General features: G+C 42.1%; 1 protein-coding gene across 7 annotated transcripts in view; it reads left to right on the top strand.

Annotated features, from left to right (window-relative positions):
• Positions 1–23,714, top strand: part of Myo1b (myosin IB) — a 164,922-nt gene that overhangs the window by 86,728 nt on the left and 54,480 nt on the right. For all 7 annotated transcript variants that reach the window (XM_021198945.2, XM_021198943.2, XM_021198942.2 and 4 more), the window contains exons 5-7: positions 4,591–4,695; positions 8,556–8,602; positions 16,835–16,898. In XM_021198945.2, coding sequence (XP_021054604.1) covers positions 4,591–4,695; positions 8,556–8,602; positions 16,835–16,898 — 216 coding nt within the window. The remainder of the gene's footprint in view (positions 1–4,590; positions 4,696–8,555; positions 8,603–16,834; positions 16,899–23,714) is intronic.

The raw sequence follows: 23,714 nt of genomic DNA, 5'->3' as shown, positions 1-23,714 counted from the left end.
ACAGAGAGGTGGATAAATATATCAGAACTCCTCCCCCCCCCCCTCTCTCTCTCTCTCTGTGTGTGTGTGTGTGTGTGTGTATGTATGTGTGACTTATTTGACCTTATGTGACAGGCATGCTATTACGTGCATCTGTGAATGCAACTCTTGCAGATGTTTATTAACTCTTACACAAATTTACTAAAGCTTTATTACCAAAAGCTTGTATTTGTATGTTTGCTTATACTTATAGCCCCATCTACCCAGTCCTGAGACTGAATCCAAGCAGAGCCCAATAGGAGAACATGCAGAGGTTTTAATGCCTTTGGGAGTCCCATGTTCAGGATCACATGTCTGGGTTGTTTTTGTTTTTTTTGTTTTTTTTTTTTTTCCTTTTTCACCAACCACCATTATACAATGCTCTCTCAATAAAATTTATTAAATGTGAACTCATTTTAAGTTTGGTTATGGGACACATATGTAATAACATTATTCAAACCCAAGGCCAAGTGCCAATGAATACAGACAAGTTAGTTATCTTTTACCCTTATAGTCCTTTATTTATTTATTTATCTATCTATCTATCTATTTATTTATTTATTTATTAAAGATTTATTTATTATAGCTCTCTCTGGCCCCTCCAGCCCTGCTTGCACCCAAAGATTCATTCATTTGTTGTATGTAAGTACACTGTAGCTGTCTTCAGACACATCAGAAGAGGGTGTCAGATCCCACTACCGATGGTTGTGAGCCAATATGTGGTTTCTGGGATTTGAACTCAGGACCTTTAGAAGAGCAGTCAGTTCTCTTAACAGCTGAGCCATCTCTCCAGCCCCCCTTATAGTCCTTTAAAGTCTCCAGAATGAGTTATCTGTAAGCTCTTTTCATTTCTTGTAGGAATTAATTATGGGATAGATGTCCTGAGCTAGAAGTATCTTATTATATGTAGGTCACCTGTCTGGGAATGCAGAATATGTGCTAAACCTTAAATGCGCTACCGTGTTTGAGAAGAGATTTGGCCTTGAAAGTCATATTTTGTCTAGCTGCTAACAGAACTGCAAGTTCAAGTTTCATGTAGACATAAATTTGAATGTGCCTGGGTTAGATAACATGATGCAATCTTCATTGATTCTAAGCTGTGTGGTTACATTTTGCCAAGATTAAGACTCTGTATTTGTAGACTTACCAGTTAGTAATTTAAAAAGTAGATTTTGAACCCTGGAAGATGATATCCAAATCTCCCCTATCTTCAGCAGTATATGTTTCCTTTATAGGGGTTATTACATGAAGATTTAGTTTTTATAAATACATAAAGATTTGAATACAGATTCAAATTTATTCAAACTTTAGAATTTAAAGGAAAGAAAGCTGAATGCCTCATGTGATAAGCATGATCTCCTGTTCCCGGCATGGAGAGGCATGGGAATGTTCATAGGGCACAGCCATGTAGCTTGTCCTTACATTTACTAGTGATTTTAAAAGTAGCAGCTGTCTCATGAACTATTTGTGTTAAAGATGAGATATTATGTCAGTGAAAAAATTTAGGCGTTACCTCTTTTACACAGCATGGCTTTATTTGAAAAAAACTGTGTGTCTTTGAGTGTGAGGGCGTGGTATCGAGGTCAGAGGACAACTCCAGGAGTTAACCCTTACCCTCTACCCTGTGGCTTCTGCATGGGCTACAAGGATCTCAACCAAGGTTGTTGGGCATGAGCAGCAAGCATTTTTTACCCACTGAGCCTTCTCCTTGGCCTCATGGAAAGAAATGTATTTTTAATTCCTGTTTCTAGAAATGAATTATTAAAATGAGTTGTGTAGTAGAATTCCTTAAGGAAATTAAGGATGTGAGCACAGATACTTTCTACCAACTTAGAATAAGTCTTTAAAACTTGAGTTACATCCTTGAAATATACTTAAAAACTATTTGGATTGTTTCAGTATATTTTAAAGCTAGTAAAAGTGCTTATCTTCCATTGAATTAAACCATCTTTACCTGCCCATAGGTTCTGTAGGTTTATGTGTATTGGAATAGGTGATGTAAACCCAATGCACATTCCACAAGATCTGCTTCCAGACTCAATCCTGCCTCTTTCTGGGCCATCCATAGGCTCCAAGAGGCCATATCGGAATCACCAGTGGGCTCTTGTTCCATCCCCTTCCCTTCTTCCTCAGCTTCATCTGGACCAAAACTGGATTTCCAGAGGAGCCATTGTGGTTGAGTCTCAAGTTTGAGGCATGACTGAAGAAAGCTCCAGTTACTGGAATAAACAAAGCAGCCTGGGCCTTTAATGTTTTATTTTAGTTTAACTAACAGAAAACTTACCATTTTATTTTATTTAAAGCATGTTCTGTTTTAAGAGAGTTATTTTGTTATAAATAGATTCAGTTTGCTAGCTTTTGTAAAGAGAAGAAGGACCAGAGACTTATCTCAAAAAAGGAGACAATCCTTAGTATATATAAGTGTAATGGTATGTAGTGGAGCAATGACTGATACTCTAGAGACAGGAAATGAAGAAGGGCCAGGAAGTGTGTTGTATGACAGTGACTGTAGATGTAGACACCATTTCTAGAGATCCTGTGCAGAGCCCAAGACCCAGCAGCCAGGATGTCACATTCATCAGATCTAGAAAGAGGAGTGCTAGTTCAGATCAAGGGTAGAGGGAAACTTGGCCACTAAAGACTCAAGGGAAATGCAGAAAGTATACAGAATTCCTGATGATAATAGGATATGTGTTTGGGGACTGTCTTAGGGTTTTCACTGTTGGGAAGACACCATGACCATGGCAACTCTTATAAAGGAAAACATTTCATTGGGGCTGACTTACAGTTTCAGAGGTTCAGTCTGTTATCATCACAGTGGTAAACATGGTGGGAAAGCGTGTAGGCAGGCATAGTGCTGGAGGAGCCAAGATGTCTACATCTTAATTCTCAGGCAGCAGAAGAAGGCAGCAGTATATATACCACACTGGGTGGAGGTTGAGCATAAGAGACTGCAAAGCCTGTCCCCAAGGTTACACACTTCCTCCAACAAGGCCCTAGCTCCCAATAGTACCAGGTCCTATGGGCCAAGCATTCAAACACACGAGTCTATGGAACCATTCCTACTTAAACCACACAGGGACTTTGAATAGAGGCAATTTCATTAGATCTCGCAAAGTTAAAAAGATCATTGCACTTTTATGGTTGTTAAAAGGAGGTAGCAATAGTGGATCATCACAGACTACTAGAGAGTTTGTATGGATCCATTTGGATTACCCAGAAAGGAAACTGGATCAAGATTTAACTCTACTCCCTGGATTGAGATTTAACTCTAGTATACACCCTCTACCTATAGTTCTTAAGACTCTCCCGGTTTGTTTCTTTCCTTATGCCATAAATGTTGGTACTTCCAAAGGACACCAGAGCTATGTAGATTCTTGGAGCTTCTTACTTGCTGTTAGTTGACACTTTATTGTTCAGGCACCCGCATGCACATTCACATGCTGTTCAGTTTGAGGAGATGTTACTATAATCTATCTAAAGCTTCCCACGAGAAACAGCCATGCCAGGGTAGCCTTAGTTCATCCATTTGCAGGTTCATCATCACATGCCTGAGAAGGGCTTCCTACCCACCGATAGTAATACCAAATAAAGATGTGAAACAATGCTAGATTTGCATACCCTGACTACCCAGACCAGCGTATTTTGTTCTGCTTGCTGGCTCTTAGTTGAGCATTTCCCAGATGTTGACTATGGATTATTGGAACTAAGCACATCAACAGACTCCTTGGCAAATAAACTTGAAGGATATGTAGCATTCTAGAGCCTCTTTGGAGTTCTGCAACATGCAGGGGCATAAGAAAGGCTCTAAGAAGCCCTCTGATGGGGACACGTGCTTCACTGTATTTCCCTCGCTGGGGACCCACATTCATTGGCCTTGAATCACCTTCTCTTTGAACACATGCTGATATGCTATCCCTTGGAATTAAGTGTTATGGATTATGTGATGATGTGTGATGCTTCTTGGTCATGACGTTTTGTGGAGGAATAGAAATCCTAACACACCATGTTAGCTAAGTATTATCTGCTCTATGTGATGGGTTCTTCATCAGCTTGACTTTCAGGGTTACTTATAAAATGTACAAAAATGACTGCCCCAGAAAGATAGTAAATCCCCATTAGTTGCTCAGTTTGGGAACTGAAGAGTAATCAGCCTGACCTAATTGTGAACAAACTGATTTGACTCAGAAACTATTTTGAAGTAAAGCAGTTCCTTTAAACTTCAGAAATACATTTGGCAAAGATGTACAGATGCCCAAGTTATTTTTGGCTTGAATCACAAACAGAACATAGATGTATGTGTTTGATTACTCCGAATGTGAGTCTCCTGAGATTTTTGTTGACCATATAACTTAGCTTTTGTTTTTAACAGCTCAGAAATAGGCTTCAAGCGCAAGCCATATTCTAACTAAATTGATGATATGTCAGTTTAAAATGCAGAGCTGAAAAAGTTTCCAAAACATGTGTCTACCCAACAATAAAGATGTTTGGAAATGCAGCTAGTGAATCCTCTCTCCAAGTATGATTCAAAGATTCTTTAGAATTGAGTAACATGGCTGTTTCCCTCCACAGAGGCCAGCAAGCTTGTCATGTCCTATGTCGCTGCAGTGTGCGGAAAAGGAGCAGAAGTTAATCAGGTCAAGGAACAGCTTCTCCAGTCCAACCCTGTCCTGGAAGGTAAGGATTTCATGTTTGGTCCTTGTGATTCAAATAGCAAACTGTGTTCAGTTCACTTCAGCTGCCCAGTGTTCAGGGAGGGAAGAGTAAATGGTTCGACCAAAGCCTGTAGAGGAATTAAACCTTGTGAGGTTTGGTTTCAAGTACTGAAAAGAGGCAATAGCTTACTCATGGAAAAGGAACTTTTCCCATTAAAAAAAATACTTTTGCCATTCCATTTTTATTTAACTTACTTTGGTTTGCTTTTAAGACATTGACTGTTTTTGCAGTTGAAGGGGCAGTGATGTTTTATTATTTATGGTAATGCCTGTGGCTGGTTATGTCTGTTGTCATGGAAATCAAGGACTGAAGAAAGCCCGAATGCTATCTAGTTCTCCCAAGCTTTGTTGTTTTATATATATATATATATATATATATATATATATATATATATATATATATAAGTGTGTGTGAATGAGTAAGTCTTTTTCTTAAATCATGAAATTCCAGCTTTTCCTTATTGGAGGGAGGCTGTTAAATTTGCCTAATAGTATAAGTGTGTCAGTGTTGTGACTAACACAGTTGGAGCACCAGTTGGATTTCTTAGCCTTGGAGACGCTGTGCTGGGTGGGAGGCCTGCTCTAGCATTGCCAGGTGCCAGTTACACCTTTGTACCTGTTGGGATAAAAAAAAAAAAAATCTCCGAACATTAGCACTGTCCCCCAGGAGTCAAAAGCACACTTTTAGAATCTGGGCTAGAGGAATAGTTTGATTCAAGCCATTGCTCCAAGCACAGAAGGACAAGATTGAAGACTAACGAAAGCAGAGCTGTCTTGGGATTGGTAGACATTTCTTGACATGGAGGGTCGCAATCCCTCCCTGTTGCCTTTTCTACTCTGCCTGGGCCCCTCCTTCCCTCTGGGAAATCTTGAACTCTGAGCAGTGACTGTGGCCATGTGCCCACTGAGGTGCCTGACTGGCAGCATAGGAGGGGCATGGAGCCCAATAGGCTATTACGTTTTGATCTCTCCTCCATTTAGTACCCTTTTCTTTTAAAGATTTATTTATTGTTATCTGTAAGTACACTGTAGCTATCTTCAGACACACCAGAAGAGGGCATCAGATCTCATTGCGGATGGTTGTGAGCCACCATGTGGTTGCTGGGATTTGAACTCAGGACCTTTGGAAGAGCAGTCAGTGCTCTTACCCACTGAGCCGTCTCACCAGCCCCCTCCATTTAGTACCTTAACTGGTTGAGTCCGTAAGAAGTGGCATTGCTACGTTTTACTAATCTGAGATCTGGCCCTTTTGCTTCCTGCCTCTGCTTTTAGGTTATGCGCTCTGCATGAGCTGATTTCGGCACAGGCTTATTTTAGGAATGCTGTGGTCTAAAGGAACAACGGGGTGGAATGCTGTAGCTTGCATTTTTGACTAGGATCTTTTTATTTGGTGGTATTTGAAATGAGGCTGCAGTGCAGGAAATGGACGAAATGTCCACTGTGGGTGTGTGTTATCTTTTATGGGAAACGCTTCGCTTTTTAACTGGAGCGGCTACTGTAAATGAACGTTTAGAACAACGAACTTTATGAAAAAACAAAAAAAAAAAAAAACAAAAAACAAAAAAACCAACCAACCAACAACTGTGGAATGTGTCTCGGGTGTTCTATAATGGAGTACTTGTTTGAGATTTCCAGACTCACAGTAAAAGACTTGAGTGTTTAGGGTTGTGTTTGGTAAGATGCAGCTCAGATTTGTTTGAGGAAAAGATGGTTACGGCTTGCAGATGGGACTCTGAACCAAGTTCTGGAGCAGCCCTTCACGTCCCCCTGACTGTCAAGCCACAGTACAGTGATCTCTATCTCTATGTGTCAGCATCTTGAGCCGGGCTTTAGGCCTGTTCTAATTAATTAATTAGTTGACTTGGCAGGCCTACATTTCAAACCTGGCATAAAGGACTAGCCCATAAAAGCGTGGGAAACGTCACAGTTTAGTGGTGGCCAGGCCAGGTGTCCACTGTCATCAAGGCTGCGTGCACAGATGACTTTTGCTTGGCAGTGAATCTGTGAGAATCCCCTTTTCCTCGGCGTGTTTCCTTTGGTGAGTGTTTGCAGTGTTTCCCCTCTCAGTGTACAGCATGTCAGCCGATCTCCTTTGGAAGTGAGAGTTTGCTGTCAGGAACTTAAACCACACTTGGCCCAAGCACCTCTAAATATAAGGAACCTTCTCTGTTGACTTTGTAAATTTTGACTTAACCTATCTTGAGCCAGCCATGTGGTGTTTGTTTGTTTGTTTGTTTGTCGACATAAGGTCTGGCTAGCCTAGTATTTACTATGGAGAGCAGGCTGGCCTTCAGCTCACTGAGATATGCCTCTGAGAGTCGGGATTAAATGCTTGCACTACTGCATCCAGCCAATTACGTGTTTTTTAAAAGTAAAAAGCTTGATACAGGACCAGTAAGATGACCCACCTGATAGGAGGGAACCAACTCTTAAGTTCTCCTCTGACTTCCACGTGCCCACCTCCAATAAGTAATAAACAAACAAGCAAACAAATGGTTTTTAAAGGACATAAAACATTGATTTAATAGGAGATGTCACACATTGGGTTTGGCTGCTAAATGGTCAAAGTTGGTGTCCCCTAAGAATACCTCCTTCTCTCCAGGTGATTCTTTCAGGACTAGGTGGCCTCTCAAGGTCTTTTGCTCTGTGACACTTCTTTGTCACCCCAACCCTCATTTAACTTGATGAAGCAAGCCATGGAGGCTTCAGAAATGTGGTATCTAGCCTCTTATTCAAAAGGTTCATTTCGTTTAGCCACATCTTCCGGAATGGAGCCGCTAGTCTCAATTGTGACTCGTTGTCACCAAAACAGCTTGGGTTGGAGGGGGCCTTGGTAGAAATGTTTTGTGTCTTGCAGGGTGTACTGGGCCGGCCTGGGTTCCCTTCTGGATTTGGGATGTTCTGTCGGGGCATCCACAGGGAGCCTTTCTACATATGTGACCTGTACTTATACTACTCTGTTCTCGCTTTGCATCACCCCAGCTTGGCTTGTGCGGGTTTGTGCACAGGCTTGGTGAAACAGTCCATTTGCCTCACAGCTACGCTGTCCATCTGTGTTAAACATGACCATTCTGTGCCCGGGGCAGAACCACCCCGCAGTTCTCATGGGCCTTCATTTCAAAGGTTGTCCCAGGGCAGATTGGTCTTCTGGAAGCACTGAGATCAAAACAGACTTGGTCTGTGCATTTTGGGTCACTTTGTGTTCTAGAAAGTTTCATATAGGTCTGCCTGTTGGGCATAAGCTAACAAAGTCTGTATCGTTTTTTTTTATCTTATTTGAAATGACTCATTTTCCAACTCTCAGTATAGTTCTTACTGTACTGTAGTTATGTAATCACATTTACATAAATAGCTTTATTTCAAAATTAAACGGTTTTCAGTTTCACATGCCTCCTGCAATCTATATTCCTCACCCACATGCACCAAATCTATAATAATAGAAAATGATTTCTGAAATAACCCAACGGGTAGTTTTGGCGGAGGACTAGGCACCTGCTCGCTGCCCACTAGATTCCTATGTAAAGGAGTTAAACAGTGTCAACCTAGGCAGGATTAAGTTTAGAGTAGTGCTTGAAACAGTACCAAGATCCAACACTGTCACTTGCTCTCTTTCTGTGTATTTCTAATCACTGAGGGAAGTTTAAGAAACTCATTAAAATTTCTGCTAGATGGATTTGCGTGGGAATTGTATGTAGACATGCCACCACTGCAAGCTATGCTTGCCAGGGTTATTCCTGTCCAGTACTATACTTGCTTTATGTTTCTGCTCAGTATTATTTTTTTCTATCAGCTCTAACGATGCATCTGTTTCTCTCTCACTAGCTTTTGGAAATGCCAAGACTGTGAGGAATGACAACTCATCTAGATTTGTAAGTATTTGTAGAAGCTTAAGTGCTAACACTAATATTTGGTCCATGTGTGTTTAAACAAGCAGCTGTTTAATATTTCTCAATACACACATCTTTAAAGCCAGGAGGTACCCAGCCCTAGCCGAGACCACTGTAAATTCTATAAAAGTTCTTTGTTTTCTGAGATTCTTTTCTTTTCTTTTCTTTTCTTTTCTTTTCTTTTCTTTTCTTTTCTTTTCTTTTCTTTTCTTTTCTTTTCTTTTTTTTTTTGGAGTGGCCAAGTATTTTTTATCATGTTTTCTCTTCATCTTCAATCAAAAAAAAATTACAGAAGGCTATTTATAATAATTTCTTACTCATCTAGAGTTTGGTATTTAGAAGTCATAATTAAGACTCAGAAATTCAATAAAAAGGAAAGATCAAGTGAGTGTTGTTTGCATACTCTGTCGCCTTTGTCTCTTATTTGATGACCTCAGAGAGGACGGGATGTATTTTTAAACTTCTTGGCAGTAAAAATCCCTAGGCTTAGTAAGTGCAGGGGTCTGGGGAACTGAGCACTGAAAACGGAAGCTAACTGATATCTTGTCTTGACTCAGTCTGGCCCTTGCTGCTGTTCCAACCCCCACTCCTGTTACTGTCCAGCATGTGCCTGCATGTTGGCGAGTTTGGTCCTCCACCTCACTTCAGGCCCCTGATCTTCACAAAGATACAAACACTACCTGTGTTTTTGGTTTTTGCAGTGCTAGAGTCTCCGTGCTTGCTAATTTATACCTTGTAGTACCCCACTTTTTCTCCTCTCTGCTTCTTTTGGTTACAAGGTTTTGTTAAGTTCCTCGGGCAGGCCTTGAACTCTCTCATTTCTATTGCTTCAGCATCCTGAGTAGGTGGGATTATACATCTTTATGATTTGGTCTGACCCCCTGAAGGAATTTTGAGATTTTTTTCTTCTTCTGTGGTTTAACCAAATTTTTATATTAAAAGATTGTTTTCTTTAGCAATCCTCTTGTCCATTGCTTGTGCTGTTGGTCATTTCTGATGTTTCTCTACCAGAGGCCGTTTTTTTTTTTTCTTTGGTTTTTTGAGACAGGGTTTCTCTGTGTAGCCTTGGCTGTCCTGGAACTCACTTTGTAGACCAGGCTGGCCTCGAACTCAGAAATCCGCCTGCCTCTGCCTCCCAAGTACTGGGATTAAAGGCATGCGCCACCACACCCGGCTCCCTCTTGGCCTTCTTACACAGGTTGTCCAAAGCTTAAATAAAGAAATGGTCTCTATGGAGATAGTTTTTGTAGCTCAGAAAGTAGAAAGCTAAATAAGTTCTTAAACCCAAGGCTGTGAATTTTCCCATTGATCAGCCTGAAAAGCCCTTATAACCAGTTTGATCGAGGCATTTACTTACCAGTTTGATCGAGGCATTTACTTGTTTGGTAACATGGATAATCTCGTTGCATGAATAGGATTTGAAGTGAAGTCATTCCATTGATTGGGCTTCTTTATGTGATAAAATTTAATTTTGTTTGCAAATTGTGTGTACATGCACTTTTAAAGATATTTACAAATACATGTGACCATGGCAATACAAAGGCAGAAAACTATATTGCTTAAAAGGTCATTATAGTGCAATTTAAGATCCAGTGAATGGGTTGGTAGGTGATTTATCTTATTAAATAGCTTTAGAGAAATCCTCTTATAACATGAGTATTAGGATTTGAGATTAACCCTTGATTAGAGGCCAAATCATTTCATGTCTTCCTTCTAGTAATTTCTCTGCTTTGTCATCTCTGACTTGATTAATAACACACCTAAATACGTGTTGTAATTTTATAATTGGACTCTATGCTATTTTGTGTGTGACTGTGATATTGCTTGACAGTACCATTGACTATGTTCAGGTCGGTTAACCTAGAATGAATTTGTTGATCACTTTACTGAGAAATCTGACAGAGCCTGTAATTAAGACACATTGGTCCTAGCTGACACTTGTAACTAGTGCATTCAAGGACATACCTCAGTGTCTCCCATATGCCCCAGTATATTTAGTTTGACTTCTGGAACCTTTTTATTTTCTTTTAGGAAAGAGACTTATTAGCATTATTGCCTCAGCAGTGGGTGAAACATCTACTGTATGCAGACTGCTAAGCTGGATAGGCTCCGGAGAGAAGCAGGTGGCACCTGCCCTGTTAGAAAGTGGTTTTGTCCAGCCTCTCATTCATTACGATTTTTGCTTGTTGTTTGTGTTCTAGAACTCTGTCTGAAGACCATGCTGGTCTTGAACTCAAAGAGATAGTCCTCCTTCTCCCTCTCCAGTGGTGGTAATAAAGACATGTGCTACCATTCAATAAGAATTTTAGCCCAGCAGTGGTGGCACCCACCTTCAATCCCCCAACTTGGGAGACAGAGGCAGGTGGATCTCTGAGTTTGAGGTCAGCCTGGTCTATAGGGTGAGTTCCAGGACAGCCAAAGCTACAGAAAAATCCTGTCTCAAAGAACCAGGAAGGAAATTAAAATATATGGATTTGTTTCTGTGTTTTACTATAAGTATGTATGCACCTCCCATGTAGCTGGAGTGATCTTTGCAGACAGGTTCAGCAAGCCTCTATGGTGTCCCTTTACCTTAACCTGCCCATGCTGGGTGCTCTCTAGACCTGCCCATGCTGGGTGNACCTGCCCATGCTGGGTGCTCTCTAGACCTGCCCATGCTGGGTGGCATGCTGTATTATTTATGTCTCTCTTCAAATGATAATGACTTGGTAATAACTTTCTCTCTTTTTATTTTTTTATTGGATATTTTCTTTATTTACATTTCAACTGTTATCTCCTTTCCTGGTCCCCCTCCAGAAATCCCCTAACCCTTCCCCCCTCCTACTGCTTCTATGAGGGTGTTTCTTCACCCACCCACCTACTCCCGCCTCCCCACACTCGAATTCACCTACACTGGGGCTTCGAGCCTTTACAGGTCCAAGGGCCTCTCCTTCCAATGATGTCCGACAAGGCCATCCTTTGCTATATATGCGGCAGGAGCCATGGGTCCCTCCATGTGTACTCCTTGATTGGTGGTTTAGTCCCTGGGAGCTTTGGGGGTCTGGTTGGTTGATATTACTCTTCTTCCTATGGGACTGCAAACCCCTTCAGCTCCTCTAGTACTTTCTCTAACTCCTCCAATGAAGACTCCATGCTCAGTCCAATAGTTGGCTGAGAGCACCTGCCTCTGTATTTGTCAGGCTCTGGCAGAGCCTCTCAGGAAACAGCTATATCAGGCTCCAGTCAGCAAGTACTTGTTGGCATCCACAATAATGTCTGGGTTTGGTGATTGTATATGGGATGGACCTCCAAGTGGGGCAGACTCTGGATGACCTTTCCTTCAGTCTCTGCTCCACACTTTGTCTCCATATTTTCTGTCATGAATATTTTTGTTCCCCTTCGTAAGAAGGACTGAAGCACCCATACTTTGGTCTTCCTTCTTCTTGAGCTTCTTGTGGCCTGTGAATTGTATCTTGGGTATTCTGAGCATTTGGGTTAATATCCACTTAACAGTGAGTACATACCGTGCGTGGTGTTTTTGTTTTTGTTTTTGTTTTTTTTCGTGATTGTGTTACCTCACTCAGGATGATACCCTCCAGATCCATCCATTTGCCTAAGAATTTCATGAATTCATTGTTTTTAATAGCTGAGTAGTACTCCATTGTGTAAATGTATCACATTTTCTGTATCCATTCCTCTGTTGAGGGACATCTGGGTTCTTTCCAGCTTCTGGCTATTATATATACGGCTGCTATGAACATAGTGGAGCATGTGTCCTTGGTATATGTTGGAGAACTGAATCCAAGAACACATCAAAACTATCCTTCACCATGATCAAGTAGGCTTCATCCCAGGGATGCAGGGATGGTTCAATATATGGAATCCATCAACGTAAACCACTACATAAACAAACTCAAAGAAGAAAAAACCCACATGATCATTTCATTAGATGCTGAAAAAGCATTTGACAAAATTCAACATCCCTTCGTGTTAAAAGTCTTGGAAATATCAGGAATTCAAGACCCATATCTAAACATAGTAAAAGCAATATACAGCAAACCAGTAGCCAACATCAAACTAAATGGAGAGAAACTTGAAGCAGTCCCATTAAAATCAGGGACTAGACAAGGCTGCCCACTCTCTCCCTATCTATTCAGTAGAGTACTCGACATTCTAGCCAGAGCAATTAGACAACAAAAGGAGGTCAAAGGGATACATATTGGAAAGGAAGAAGTCAAATATCACTATTTGCAGATGGTATGATAGTATATTTAGGTGGCCCCCCAAAATTCCAGAGAACTCCTAAACCTGATAACTTCAGTAAAGTGGCTGGATTAAAAAAATCAACTCAAACAAATCTGTAATACCTTTCATATATTCTGACTTCATCTTGATTTTATTTGCCTAAGGTATTAATTACTCTTTAGAAATGCTGTTTCAGATGACCACATTTTGTCATCATTGACTTGAGCTACTTATTGGTGCCATGGGAACAAGTTACTCTGACTTCCTGTGTCCCTTTTAGACTCTTAACAGTTAGAAGAGTGTGTGGTGCCACCGTAGACACTCAGAAAACACTTAACCAGTGAATGCTTCTCTTTGAGAAGCATTAGGGAGGTTGGGTGGATCTAAAACTCGTGATGACACAGTACATGCATTTTTAAGTTTTTCAGAAGTGTGAAGTTTTATGGACTTTTAGAGAAGATTCTATGTAGAAGATAGTGTTAAAGGGACTCAGAAATCCTCTGGAGAACAGGGAAGATTGGCTGGGTACCACGAAGAACTGGGCCTGAGTTTACCATAGTTTGTTGCTGGAATGTGTGGAAGGAGAGTGTTAAGACCACGGACTAAAATTCCAACTGGATCATGCTGAGAGTCAAGTTTAGAAACCCTACACTTTTTGTAAGTTACAGAAAGCTACAAGTCATTACCCAGCTTTAGATGAGCTGTGAGGGTGTGGCTGGCTGCCTTAGGGCCATTCCTTCAGCGAGGAAATTCACACAGCTATCCAACAGCTATCCAACAGTTCACTGGTGGCTGGCTTCCTGTTCTCTCTGCAGTGTTTATACTCTTGTCATTTACTGTCTGGCAGCTTCTTCAGAGAAGTCACCAGGCCCTTAGACCTAATTAATCCTATACTTGCCGTGTGTGTGTGTGTGTGTGTGTGTGTGTGTGTGTGTGTGTGTCTGTGTGTGTGTGTGTGTCTGTGTGTGTCTGTGTCTGTGTGTGTCTGTGTGTCCCTACATACATCTGCAGTGGTTTTTGTTTTGTTTTGTTTTTGTTTTTTTCTTGGTGACCAAATACCTTACAAAGCCAACTTTGGAAGGATTTATTTTGGCTTACGGTTTAAGAAACATCCATGATGATCTCTGACATTATGCCATCTGTCCTTTGGTTGGTCCCTGTGTCCAAAAGGTTCCACAGCTTTCCCAAAGAGCTCCACCAGCTGGCACCAAATGTTCCAACATCAAGCCGTGGGGAATATTTCACACTCACACTGTTACCTTGGAAGATTTCCAACTCTTGTTTCACTAAGCCCCTCCACCTGCTCTCTGGATCCTGTTGCCTCCTGTGCCTAGGGACTTCTGTGGAAGGTATCTCCTTCTTGGAGGTCAATCCTTAGCCCACCTCTTTTAGAGTTTTCCTTTCTCTTCTCTAGTTGCTTTCCTTCCTGTGTTCCGGCTGTTCTGGAGGGCCTCTCTGTCAAGCCCCAGCCTGCCTCTGCCACTCTGGCTAGCTCTCTGTTTGTGTTCATCTGTTGCTGCTCCTACTGGAAGCTATCAGCATCTCTCCCCTAATCAGTGCAGGCACCCGATACCCTGGTCCCTTGATACCCTTGCATCTGGTCCTGCCCCTTTCTAGTCCACAGAACACTAATCAGGTGAGCTTGAAAAAGTGGCAAATCTGATCATGCCTCCTTGTTTAGGAGCCGTCAGGAAGAGTGGGTCACATCAGGAGAGTGTCAAAAGGTCACAGTGCTCTGAGTTTGTTCTCTGGGCTGAAAGTGTCCCTCACTGTGATGACAAGAGCTGGTCCTTGTGCCTACTTCTTCTGTTCCCTAACTCCTGCCCACCTAACTTCAGACACTCTGCATTAACTCTGGGCTCCCTTCCTCGTCCCTTGTCTCCCACCTTGCATAGCCATGTGTATCCATGATGAGCTCTGGCCAGCTTGTCTCTGCACCACAATGTCCTATTTACCAGGCTGCCAGCTCCTTTTTGTTTGTTTGTTTGTTTGTTTGTTTTCCCCACTCTGCTTTTGTCAACCCAGAAGAAATGATTCGGAGACAGTTGCTTGATACACGTGAAGATTTGAAAAGGATAGATGGCGGGCTGGAGAGATGGCTCAGCGGTTAAGAGCTCTGACTGCTCTTCCAAAGATCCTGAGTTCAAGTCCCAGCAACCACATGGTGGCTCACAACCATCCGTAATGAGATCTGACTCCTTCTGGAGTGTCTGAAGACAACTACAGTGTATTTACATATAATAAATAAATAAAACTTTAAAAAAAAAAAAAAAGAAAGAAAAGGATAGATGGCAGTGGCAGCGGGACCTGAGGGAGTGTCTGTAAGCTAATAACAAATTGCATTGTTGACTAAGTGCCCCGTGGTCATATTTTTTCACCCTTCCTATCACATTTTGAAAATTAATATAACTCTTAGGGAAAACTATATACAAAGTGTTTATTTGACTATGATTAAGGTAGCACATGACACAAAACACACAAAAAGTTTTTACTAATAAAATAAACATACACATTTCGAAACACAGAGCAACTGTCATGGTTATTCTGATGTTCATGTTACCCTTCAGTGATGCGTTGGAGACCGACCGTAAATATCACAATGCTAAACTCCAGCCAACTTAAGATACTGTCTATAAAATGTAATGTGAATCTGAGCTCTCTATTTCTGTACAGTGTAGGTCAAAAGCCACTAAAGGGAATAAGTAGTCTTTGATTCCGAGCTTGTGACACCACATCATTGCGTGTTGGTTACAGCAGATGGGAACATGGAGTGTTGCCGTTCACTTACTGCCTGATGTTGAGTTTGTATGGCTAACACATTCACCTATAAAATGAAATAACTTATCTTTCCAATCAGTTTCTCTGCCAAGACTTTTTTACTTGTGCTTTTTTTACCATAAAAAGAGAAAGAGGGGTTGGAGAGAATGGCTCAGCAGTTAAGAGCACTGACTGCTCTTCCAGAGGTCCTGAGTTCAAATCCCACAACCACATGGTGGATCACAACCATCTGTAATGGGATCCGATGCCTTCTTCTGAAGACAGCAACAGTGTACTCACATTCATAAAATAAATAAATGAGAGAGAGAGAGAGAGAGAGAGAGAGAGAGAGAGAGAGAGAGAGAGAGAGATGGATGTTCTGGCAAGGTGTGTGGGAGTAGGGGGTGCCTCAGCGGGCCCATGCCGAGGCATCCCTTCCCCCTGAGAGACCAGACACACACTGATATAGCATAGAATCGAGTTTATTTAGGGCATGGGGAGGGGAGTTAAGGGGGTAGCAGAGGCAGAGAAAGGCGGAGTGAAGGAGAGAGTAGAGAAGTGGAGGCCGGCCTGCTGCAAATGGGGAATGCGGGGGAGGGGGCAAGCGGGAAGCAAGAATAAGGGAGTTGAGAGTAAGAGAGAGGAGGAGCCAAGCAGCCCCTTTTATAGTGGGCCAAGCCTACCTGACCATTGCCAGGAACTGTGGGGGTGCAGTTAAGACAAAATACCAACACTTTTTTTTTTTTTAAAAAGATTTATTTATTATATGCAATTACACTGTAGCTGACTTCAGACACTCCAGAAGAGGTCATCAGATCTTGTTACGGATGGTTGTGAGCCACCATATGGTTGCTGGGATTTGAACTCCAGACCTATTGGAAGAGCAATCGGTGCTCTTACCCGCTGAGCCATCTCACCAGCCCCAACACTTTTAGTCTTGATTTGAAAAAGGTCTGAAGTGAAAAAAAAAATCACGTGATGGAAAGGAGCCCCCCTGACCCCCTCCCTCCATGTGTGTGCCGGTCTGTGTGCATGTGTGTCAGCCACGACCCTGGTGGGCTCTAGGACTCGGGCATACAGTGTGAATTATTCACAGAGGCGCATGGTTTTGAGTCGTGCTTATATGATATACCTTTCTTAATTACATTGAAACAAAGGACTACAAATGAGTCGGTATGCTGTTTTCCAAAACGCGGGCTTTTGAGATGAACTTACAGAGTCTTTCTTTGACAGGGCAAATACATGGATATTGAATTTGACTTTAAAGGCGATCCGCTGGGAGGAGTGATAAGTAACTGTAAGTATTTTTACTTGACTTTTTATAAGCCAGTTGAGAATAATAAAACAAGCATTTTAAAATAGTGGGAAAAATCTAAATACTGTGTCTTGAAGAGATGAGAAGAGGTCTGTTTACTTTTCTAGAAAATTTTAGCCATTGAATTCCAGATTGCTTTGTGATATAATGTAAGGAATAAATGTGTATATACATGTATGTATGCATGCATATACATACCTTGCATTATGTATGTATGCATATACATATATATTGTTTGTTTTGGTGTTTTGAGTTTTTTCCCTTTTCCATTATTTTATTTATTCATTTTACATTCTGATTGCTACTCCCCTTCTCCCAGTCCCTCCCTTTACTCAATCCCTTCCCCCATTCTCCCTACCCTCCTCTGAGAGTGTGGAAGCTCTCCCTGGGTATCCCCCAATCCTGGTACATCAAGTCTCTGGGGGGCTAAGTGCATCTTCTCCCATTGAGGCTAGCCAAGGCAGCCCAGTTAGGGGAACAGATTCACAGGTAGGCAATAGGTTTAGGTAGAGCACCTGCTTCAGTTGTTGGGGGACCCTCGTGAAAACTGAGCTGCACATCTGCTGCATATGCGTGGCGGTGGGGGTGGGGCAGATCTAGGTCCAGCCTGTGATGCTCTTTGGTTGGTGGTTCAGTCTTTGAGAGACCCTAACAGTCCAGGTTAGTTGACAGTGTTGGTTTTCCTATGGAGTTCCTATCCCCTCCAGGTCCCTCAGTCCTTCCCTCAACTCTTCCGTAAGACGCTGTGAGCTTCGCTCAATGTTTGGCTGTGGCCCTCTGCATCTGTTTCAGTCAGCTGATGTGTGGAGCCTCTCAGAGGACAGTTATATTAGGCTCTTGTCTGCAAGCATAACAGAGTATCATAGTGCATGCCCATGAGATGGGTCTAAAGTTGGACCAGTTATTGGTCGGTTATTCCCTCAGTCTCTGCTCCATCTTTGTCCCTGCATTTCTTTTCTTTTCTTTTTTTTTTTTTTTTTTAAGATTTATTTATTTATTATATGTAAGTACACTGTAGCTGTCTTCAGACACTCCAGAAGAGGGAGNTGTGGTTGCTGGGATTTGAACTCTGTACCTTTGGAAGAGCAGTCAGTGCTCTTACCCGCTGAGCCATCTCACCCCTGTCCCTGCATTTCTTGTTGACAGGACAGATTTGGGGTTGGAAAGTCTTGTGGGCGGGTTAGTGTCTTTATCCCTCCACTGGAGGTCTGCCTGGCTATAGGACGTGACCACTTCAAGTTCCATACGCCCACTGCTTAGAGTCTCAGCTAAAGTCACCCCATAGATTCCTGGGAGCCTCCCTCATCCCTGGTCTCTGGCATGTCCTAGAGATGCTTTCCCTTTGCCCCAGCCACCAATTTACATTCATTCTCCTGGCCCTCTCTCCAGTCTCTCCCACAGCTCTATCCTGAACCCACTCCCCAATTCCCTCTCTCTCCCATTCCTCTCCCCACTCTCTGTTGAGAGAGAATCTTAACTGTCCCGCCCAAACAGACCTCAGAACTCATTTATCACAGTGGCTGGCTAGATTGTTGTTAAAGATTAATTTATTACCTTTGGGAAACTGTTTAGAAATTTACTAAAGTATTTGTTGATTTTATATCTCACAGGTCTTTAAAGTGAAAAAAAAAAATCCTTCAAGGGTGATTTTCCATGACAAAATATATTCTGTGATTAAAAGTAAAATCTAAGGAATTTATTAATTAATTCTGTGGTGCTAAGATTGAAGCCAGGGCCTCACACACACTGGGCAAGTGGGCTGGACTTTACCTTAGCCCCCAAAATATAATTGATTTGTTGTTATCATTGTTGTTGGTGGTGGTCTGTTTGTTTGTTTGAGACAGGGTTTCTCTGTGTAGCCCTGGCTGTCCTGGAACTCACTCTGTAGACCAGGCTGGCCTCAAACTCACAGAGAACTCACACAGAATCTGCCTCTGCTTCCCAAATGCTGGAATTAAAGGTTGTGTCATCACCGCCCAGCTAAATTGATAGCTTTTTAAAGGAACCTTTATCTAATACAGTGAGTGAGTAGACCTTTACCTCAGATGTTATTTTGAGAATTTTCACCTCTCTTCCAGGATAGCTAGATTCAAAAAAAAAAAAATTTGTAGTGTAGCTGTTTGTTAGTAAAACGTTGAATCATTAGCTCCTTCTGAGGGTGGCTGGAGTATGGAAATCAGCAGGACTGGGTAAGGGCTGCTCAGTAGCTCTCAGGCCAGCCAGCGTTTGTAGACTGTCAGGAGTGAGCCATGTGCTTTGATTGGTTGTTGTGTGCCTTCATTGCCTTGGAGCCAGGGAGCTACAACACTACCTCGATGCTCCTCCTTTTTTGATTTTTTTTTTTTTTTTTTTTAAATTTTAGATGTCATTTGTTTGGAAATTGACTCTAACACAGGTGTTTATGTGCCCTCTGCCATTACCTCACTGTCCTCTCGAGTGCTCTGGTTGGTTTTAGATCAGACCTCCAGGCTCACCCCAGAGTGCTACAGGAATTGTTAAAATGAAAATAAATATACATATGGATTAGATAAGGAAATGACAGAGCTGTCTAAGTGCTCAGAACATCTTTAGTGGCTTGTTACAGTAATGTCATTCCTTTTATTTTTTAAAAAAAATGATTTTAAAAAAATTTAAATTATGTATACGTGTATGTCTGTGCCTGTAGATGTGAGTGCAGATGCCAGAAGGAGGTATTGGATCCCTTAGAGCTAGAGTGACAGGTTGTTGTGAGGTGAGCTGGTTCATGTGGGGCGCTGGGAAACTATCTTGGGTCCTCCAGAAGAACAGCAAGCCCTCTTCACCACTGAGCCGGCTCTCCATCACAAGAGAAATATGTTGCTGAATCTGAGATATAAAATGGGGGAAATGAGCCATGATCTGGTGAAAGAGGAGATGGTTAGCCCCCCACCCTTGAACCCCAAGCTGCTCGTGAGCGCTTCCTCATCAGCTCTAAGGTCAGCAGAGAGCTGGGCAGAAATTGGTGTTTTGAGTGATTTGAGCATACCATGTAACAAAATTTATGTGGTGTGTTGGGGGAAGGAAGGAGAGGGCAAGAATGAGAACACTTAGGGCTTTTCATGACTTTATGAGGGTCAGAAGTCGATGTCTTTGTTAGTGTTTGGAGGTCAGAGGTCAGCATCTTTATTCACTCTCCACCTTATTTTTTGAGATGAAATCTTCTTAGACCTGGAGCTCATCAATCTGGCTTGACCACAGGCTAGCACGTGCCAAAGTTCTTGTATCCCTGTGTCCCCAGGGTATTGTAGGTGCATGCCCAGAGTCTGGGTCTTTATCTGAGTCCCAGGGATCTGAACTCGTGTTGCCTCGCCCTTGTGGCAGGCACCTTATTAGCTGAGCTATCTCCCAGCCCCCAAGTAGCTAAATTTTAAAACAAAAATCTCCTCACAATTCACAGGCAGGGCTATTGTTCTCTCATCTTTGAAATGATGGTGCATTCTGTGGGGGTTTTTCCCATTGGCCTTTTGCAGTTCTTATGTGATTTCACTTTTCGTTTTGGTTTGCCTGACTGTGTACTTTTGTGTGCTATTCATTTTGATTGTACATATTTGTGAGGATGTATCATTATGAGGAAAATGCCTTGAAGGGAAAAGTTCGAATATGACATGAAATTGGGTAGGATACAGTAATTTAGATTAGATGATTTTATATGCCAAATATGGAAGCAAAGTACTCATTGATGCAGCGTGCATATCCTATAACCAGAAGCAAATGTTTGTGACCCCTACCAGGCCGTCTGGGCGGACTTCTTGCAGTGTATGGCAGCCAGTGACAGCTGTCTAGGAGATGGGGTGACTTGAGTTTAAGACCACCATTTTTAGGAACAACTAATTTTAATTTGGCAAGCTATGCATAAATCTTTAATACTTTCTTTTTATAAGGCACATTAACCCTAGTTATTATATGATTAACCCTAGTTATTACATTAACTAGTTACTACATTGGTGGTAGCATTAGGTTCCTCCTTTCATCACAGAGCCTGCAGATGAACATTCTGGAATGATTTAGTCAATACTGTTCTTGACAAGTCTATGAAGATAATTAAAGGTTACTTCATTATAAGTGTGAGAAAATAACTCTGGATTTCAAATTTAAGTTCAAGTTTTAAACAGAAATGTCTCCTTGACATAAGAATCAGGAGGTTCTTACAGTATCCATGGAGAATAAATACTAAACATTTCTTTTCCAGGAAGATTAATATGTCTGTGTGAATGAAATTTCATATGGTCTTGGTTACTGTTTGTTCCCACAAGAAAATTGTGAAGTGGGAACACCCTGGTGTTTAAGAGTATCCTTTGCTTTAGAGAGAACAGGAAATTTCACCCCATATAGACAGGGCTGAGTCATGGTGGTCACAGGAGCTGCTGGGCTGGCTCCAGTGCATTTAAAATGGTAGGTGATTTGCATGGGCATGACCAGGACAAGGAGCTTCTTATATCCTGGAAAAGAGGACAGACTTTGCTGTTTTGTAGAAGATATACATTCTTCCTTTCCCAGCAACCATTGGTAAAAGTACAAATTGTTTCTGGCTAAAATTTATCACCCTAGGAGAGGTGCAAGAGCCCTCTAGACAGTTGTATACCTGGGGAGCGGAGGCCAGCAACACAGTTCCCATTTTCTAAAAGAGATACGCAGTAAAATTGTAAGTCTGGAACCCACTTGAAAGTTACAGATCCCTGAGGGCAGTGCTGTGAGGAAGGAGGTGTAATTAACATGGAAGGTGACAAATGCTTTCTTTAGTAGAGAAGATAAAACACACATGGAAGATGTTCCACCCTCCTGGAGCGGCTTGTTGGTCACATACTAGTCAAGTGCTTGTATTTAAGTTTTTCATGCCCTACTGTTATGAAACTAGGTTCCTCTTTGAGAAACCAGATTTCTCCTCCTCTTCCTCTTCCTCTTCCTCTTCCTCCTCCTCCTCCTCCTCCTCCTCCTCCTCCTCCTCCTCTTCCTCCTCCCTTTCCCCCCTCCTCTTCCTTCTCCTCTTCTTCTTTCTTCTCTTTCTCCTCTTCTTCCTCCCCCTCCTTCTCCTCCCTCCTCTTTCCTCTTCCTCCCTCTTCTTCCCTTCCCTCTTCCTCTTCCTCCTCTTCCTGCTCCCCCCTCTCCTCCTTTCTTTTAATACTCCCAGGCATCTTCTTAAATCTGTGGTACTTGGAAGCAGTTAGACTGTAGAAACATGTGGTATAAATCTCAAGGGTTTTTATCTGATCAGAGAATAGCACAGAGAGGAATCTGCTCTGAAAATAGTTTCTATTTTCAAGTGAACCATCTGATGCGCAAACTAAGGTGAAAACTCTGGCTGCCCTCATCCCGTTGGAGTGTCAGGAGCCTAGTGAAATAATGCCTCACGTGACTAACCAGAGAGGCACAGGCAGCCCTGGCTATCTACTCTCATCATTGGGGCATCGACTTCATGAGCACATCGCTTCCTAGTTTGTCACATGATCTCTCTGGTGTCTCTTCAGAGACAGCAAAAGTTACTGCCGTTCTCTAGTCCTCCATGCCCTCATCCTTGAAGTGAGATTAGCAGTGTCGAGCTGTGTGAGGTTCTGTTGTTTAGCGGCTCTAAAGTGCTTGTTGTGGGGCCTGACATGTAGTGAACACTCAATGAATTTTTATTTTCCATTATTAAATACCAATTTGTTCATTGCCTTCCACCAAATGCGTAGTCTGAGGCAGCCTATCTACTGCTGAATAACCAGAAGCTGAATAAATCTGGCATCACACACACACACACACACACACACACACACACACACACACACACACGCTATCACATGTCAGTATATGCTTTAGAATAATTTAAGAAGTAAAGCTCCAGATTTAGTGTATAGTTTTATCTATATATTTGATTTTTTTGGTAATCCTGGAGAATGAATTTAGGACCTCATGGTTCTGTACTGTACCACCAAGCTGCAGCTCCAGTCTCTTTTTTTCACTGTTTTACAATGAGTTGCAGGAGCATTGAGGCTTGTTGCAGCCAGTGTCCATGGCTTCTCCCTGTGGCCATTGCCCCATCTGTCTCACTGGGCTGAAGGGCACAGCCATCATGAATGTGATCGGGAGAACCCAGAAGGGCACAGGCCACACCTGCACCTCATTCCTAGGCCTGCAGAGCAGTTGCCCCTCCTGCTGTCCTGGGGAGGAGTGAGGAAGGATTAGGTGAGGCTGGGGAGTTTCCCTGGGGAATATGCTCCCAAGGCATATGAAGGCAGAGGAATGAAGTGGCCCTTCACAGAAGGTGGAGATGGCATCGAGCTTTTGATTCCTTTCCTCTTGCATTTCTTGTGAATTTATGGTACAGTTGTTTGCTGCTTTTGTGTGATGTCTCCTCTTGGCTTATTGTTTAAGAATTTAATGGTACATTCTTACCATGGCAGTACATGCAACGTGGTTGTACCCTTTTTTATATTGTGTAAGGCATTATAGCTTTTATATACTACTTTTGATCTTATTGATGGCAAATCATTGGTTAGGAATGAAGCTGCCCTACCCAATACATTCTCAAGGAAACTGATCTCATTTGTTTCTTGACACCGTATGTGTGAGATGGAGGTGAAGAACCTTATAGATCAATCAGTCATCAAGTTCTTGGTGGCTGATGAACATCTACCTACCTGCAGATAGTATCTGCTTTTAATCTGCCTTCTGGAGGACTACAAATCATTACAAAATTAGGCTAGCATATTATCTTGTTTGTAAAATTGAACAACATCTTCAGTTGTTCTTCCACCTTGTTCATTGAGGCAGGGTCTCTCAGTCAAACTCCAAGTTCACAAG

This window comes from Mus pahari, chromosome 5 (genome assembly GCF_900095145.1).
Source record: "Mus pahari chromosome 5, PAHARI_EIJ_v1.1, whole genome shotgun sequence".
NCBI classification, from domain to species: domain Eukaryota; kingdom Metazoa; phylum Chordata; class Mammalia; order Rodentia; family Muridae; genus Mus; species Mus pahari.
Note: the sequence above shows the minus strand (reverse complement) of the source record. Positions and strands in the feature narration are given on the sequence as shown.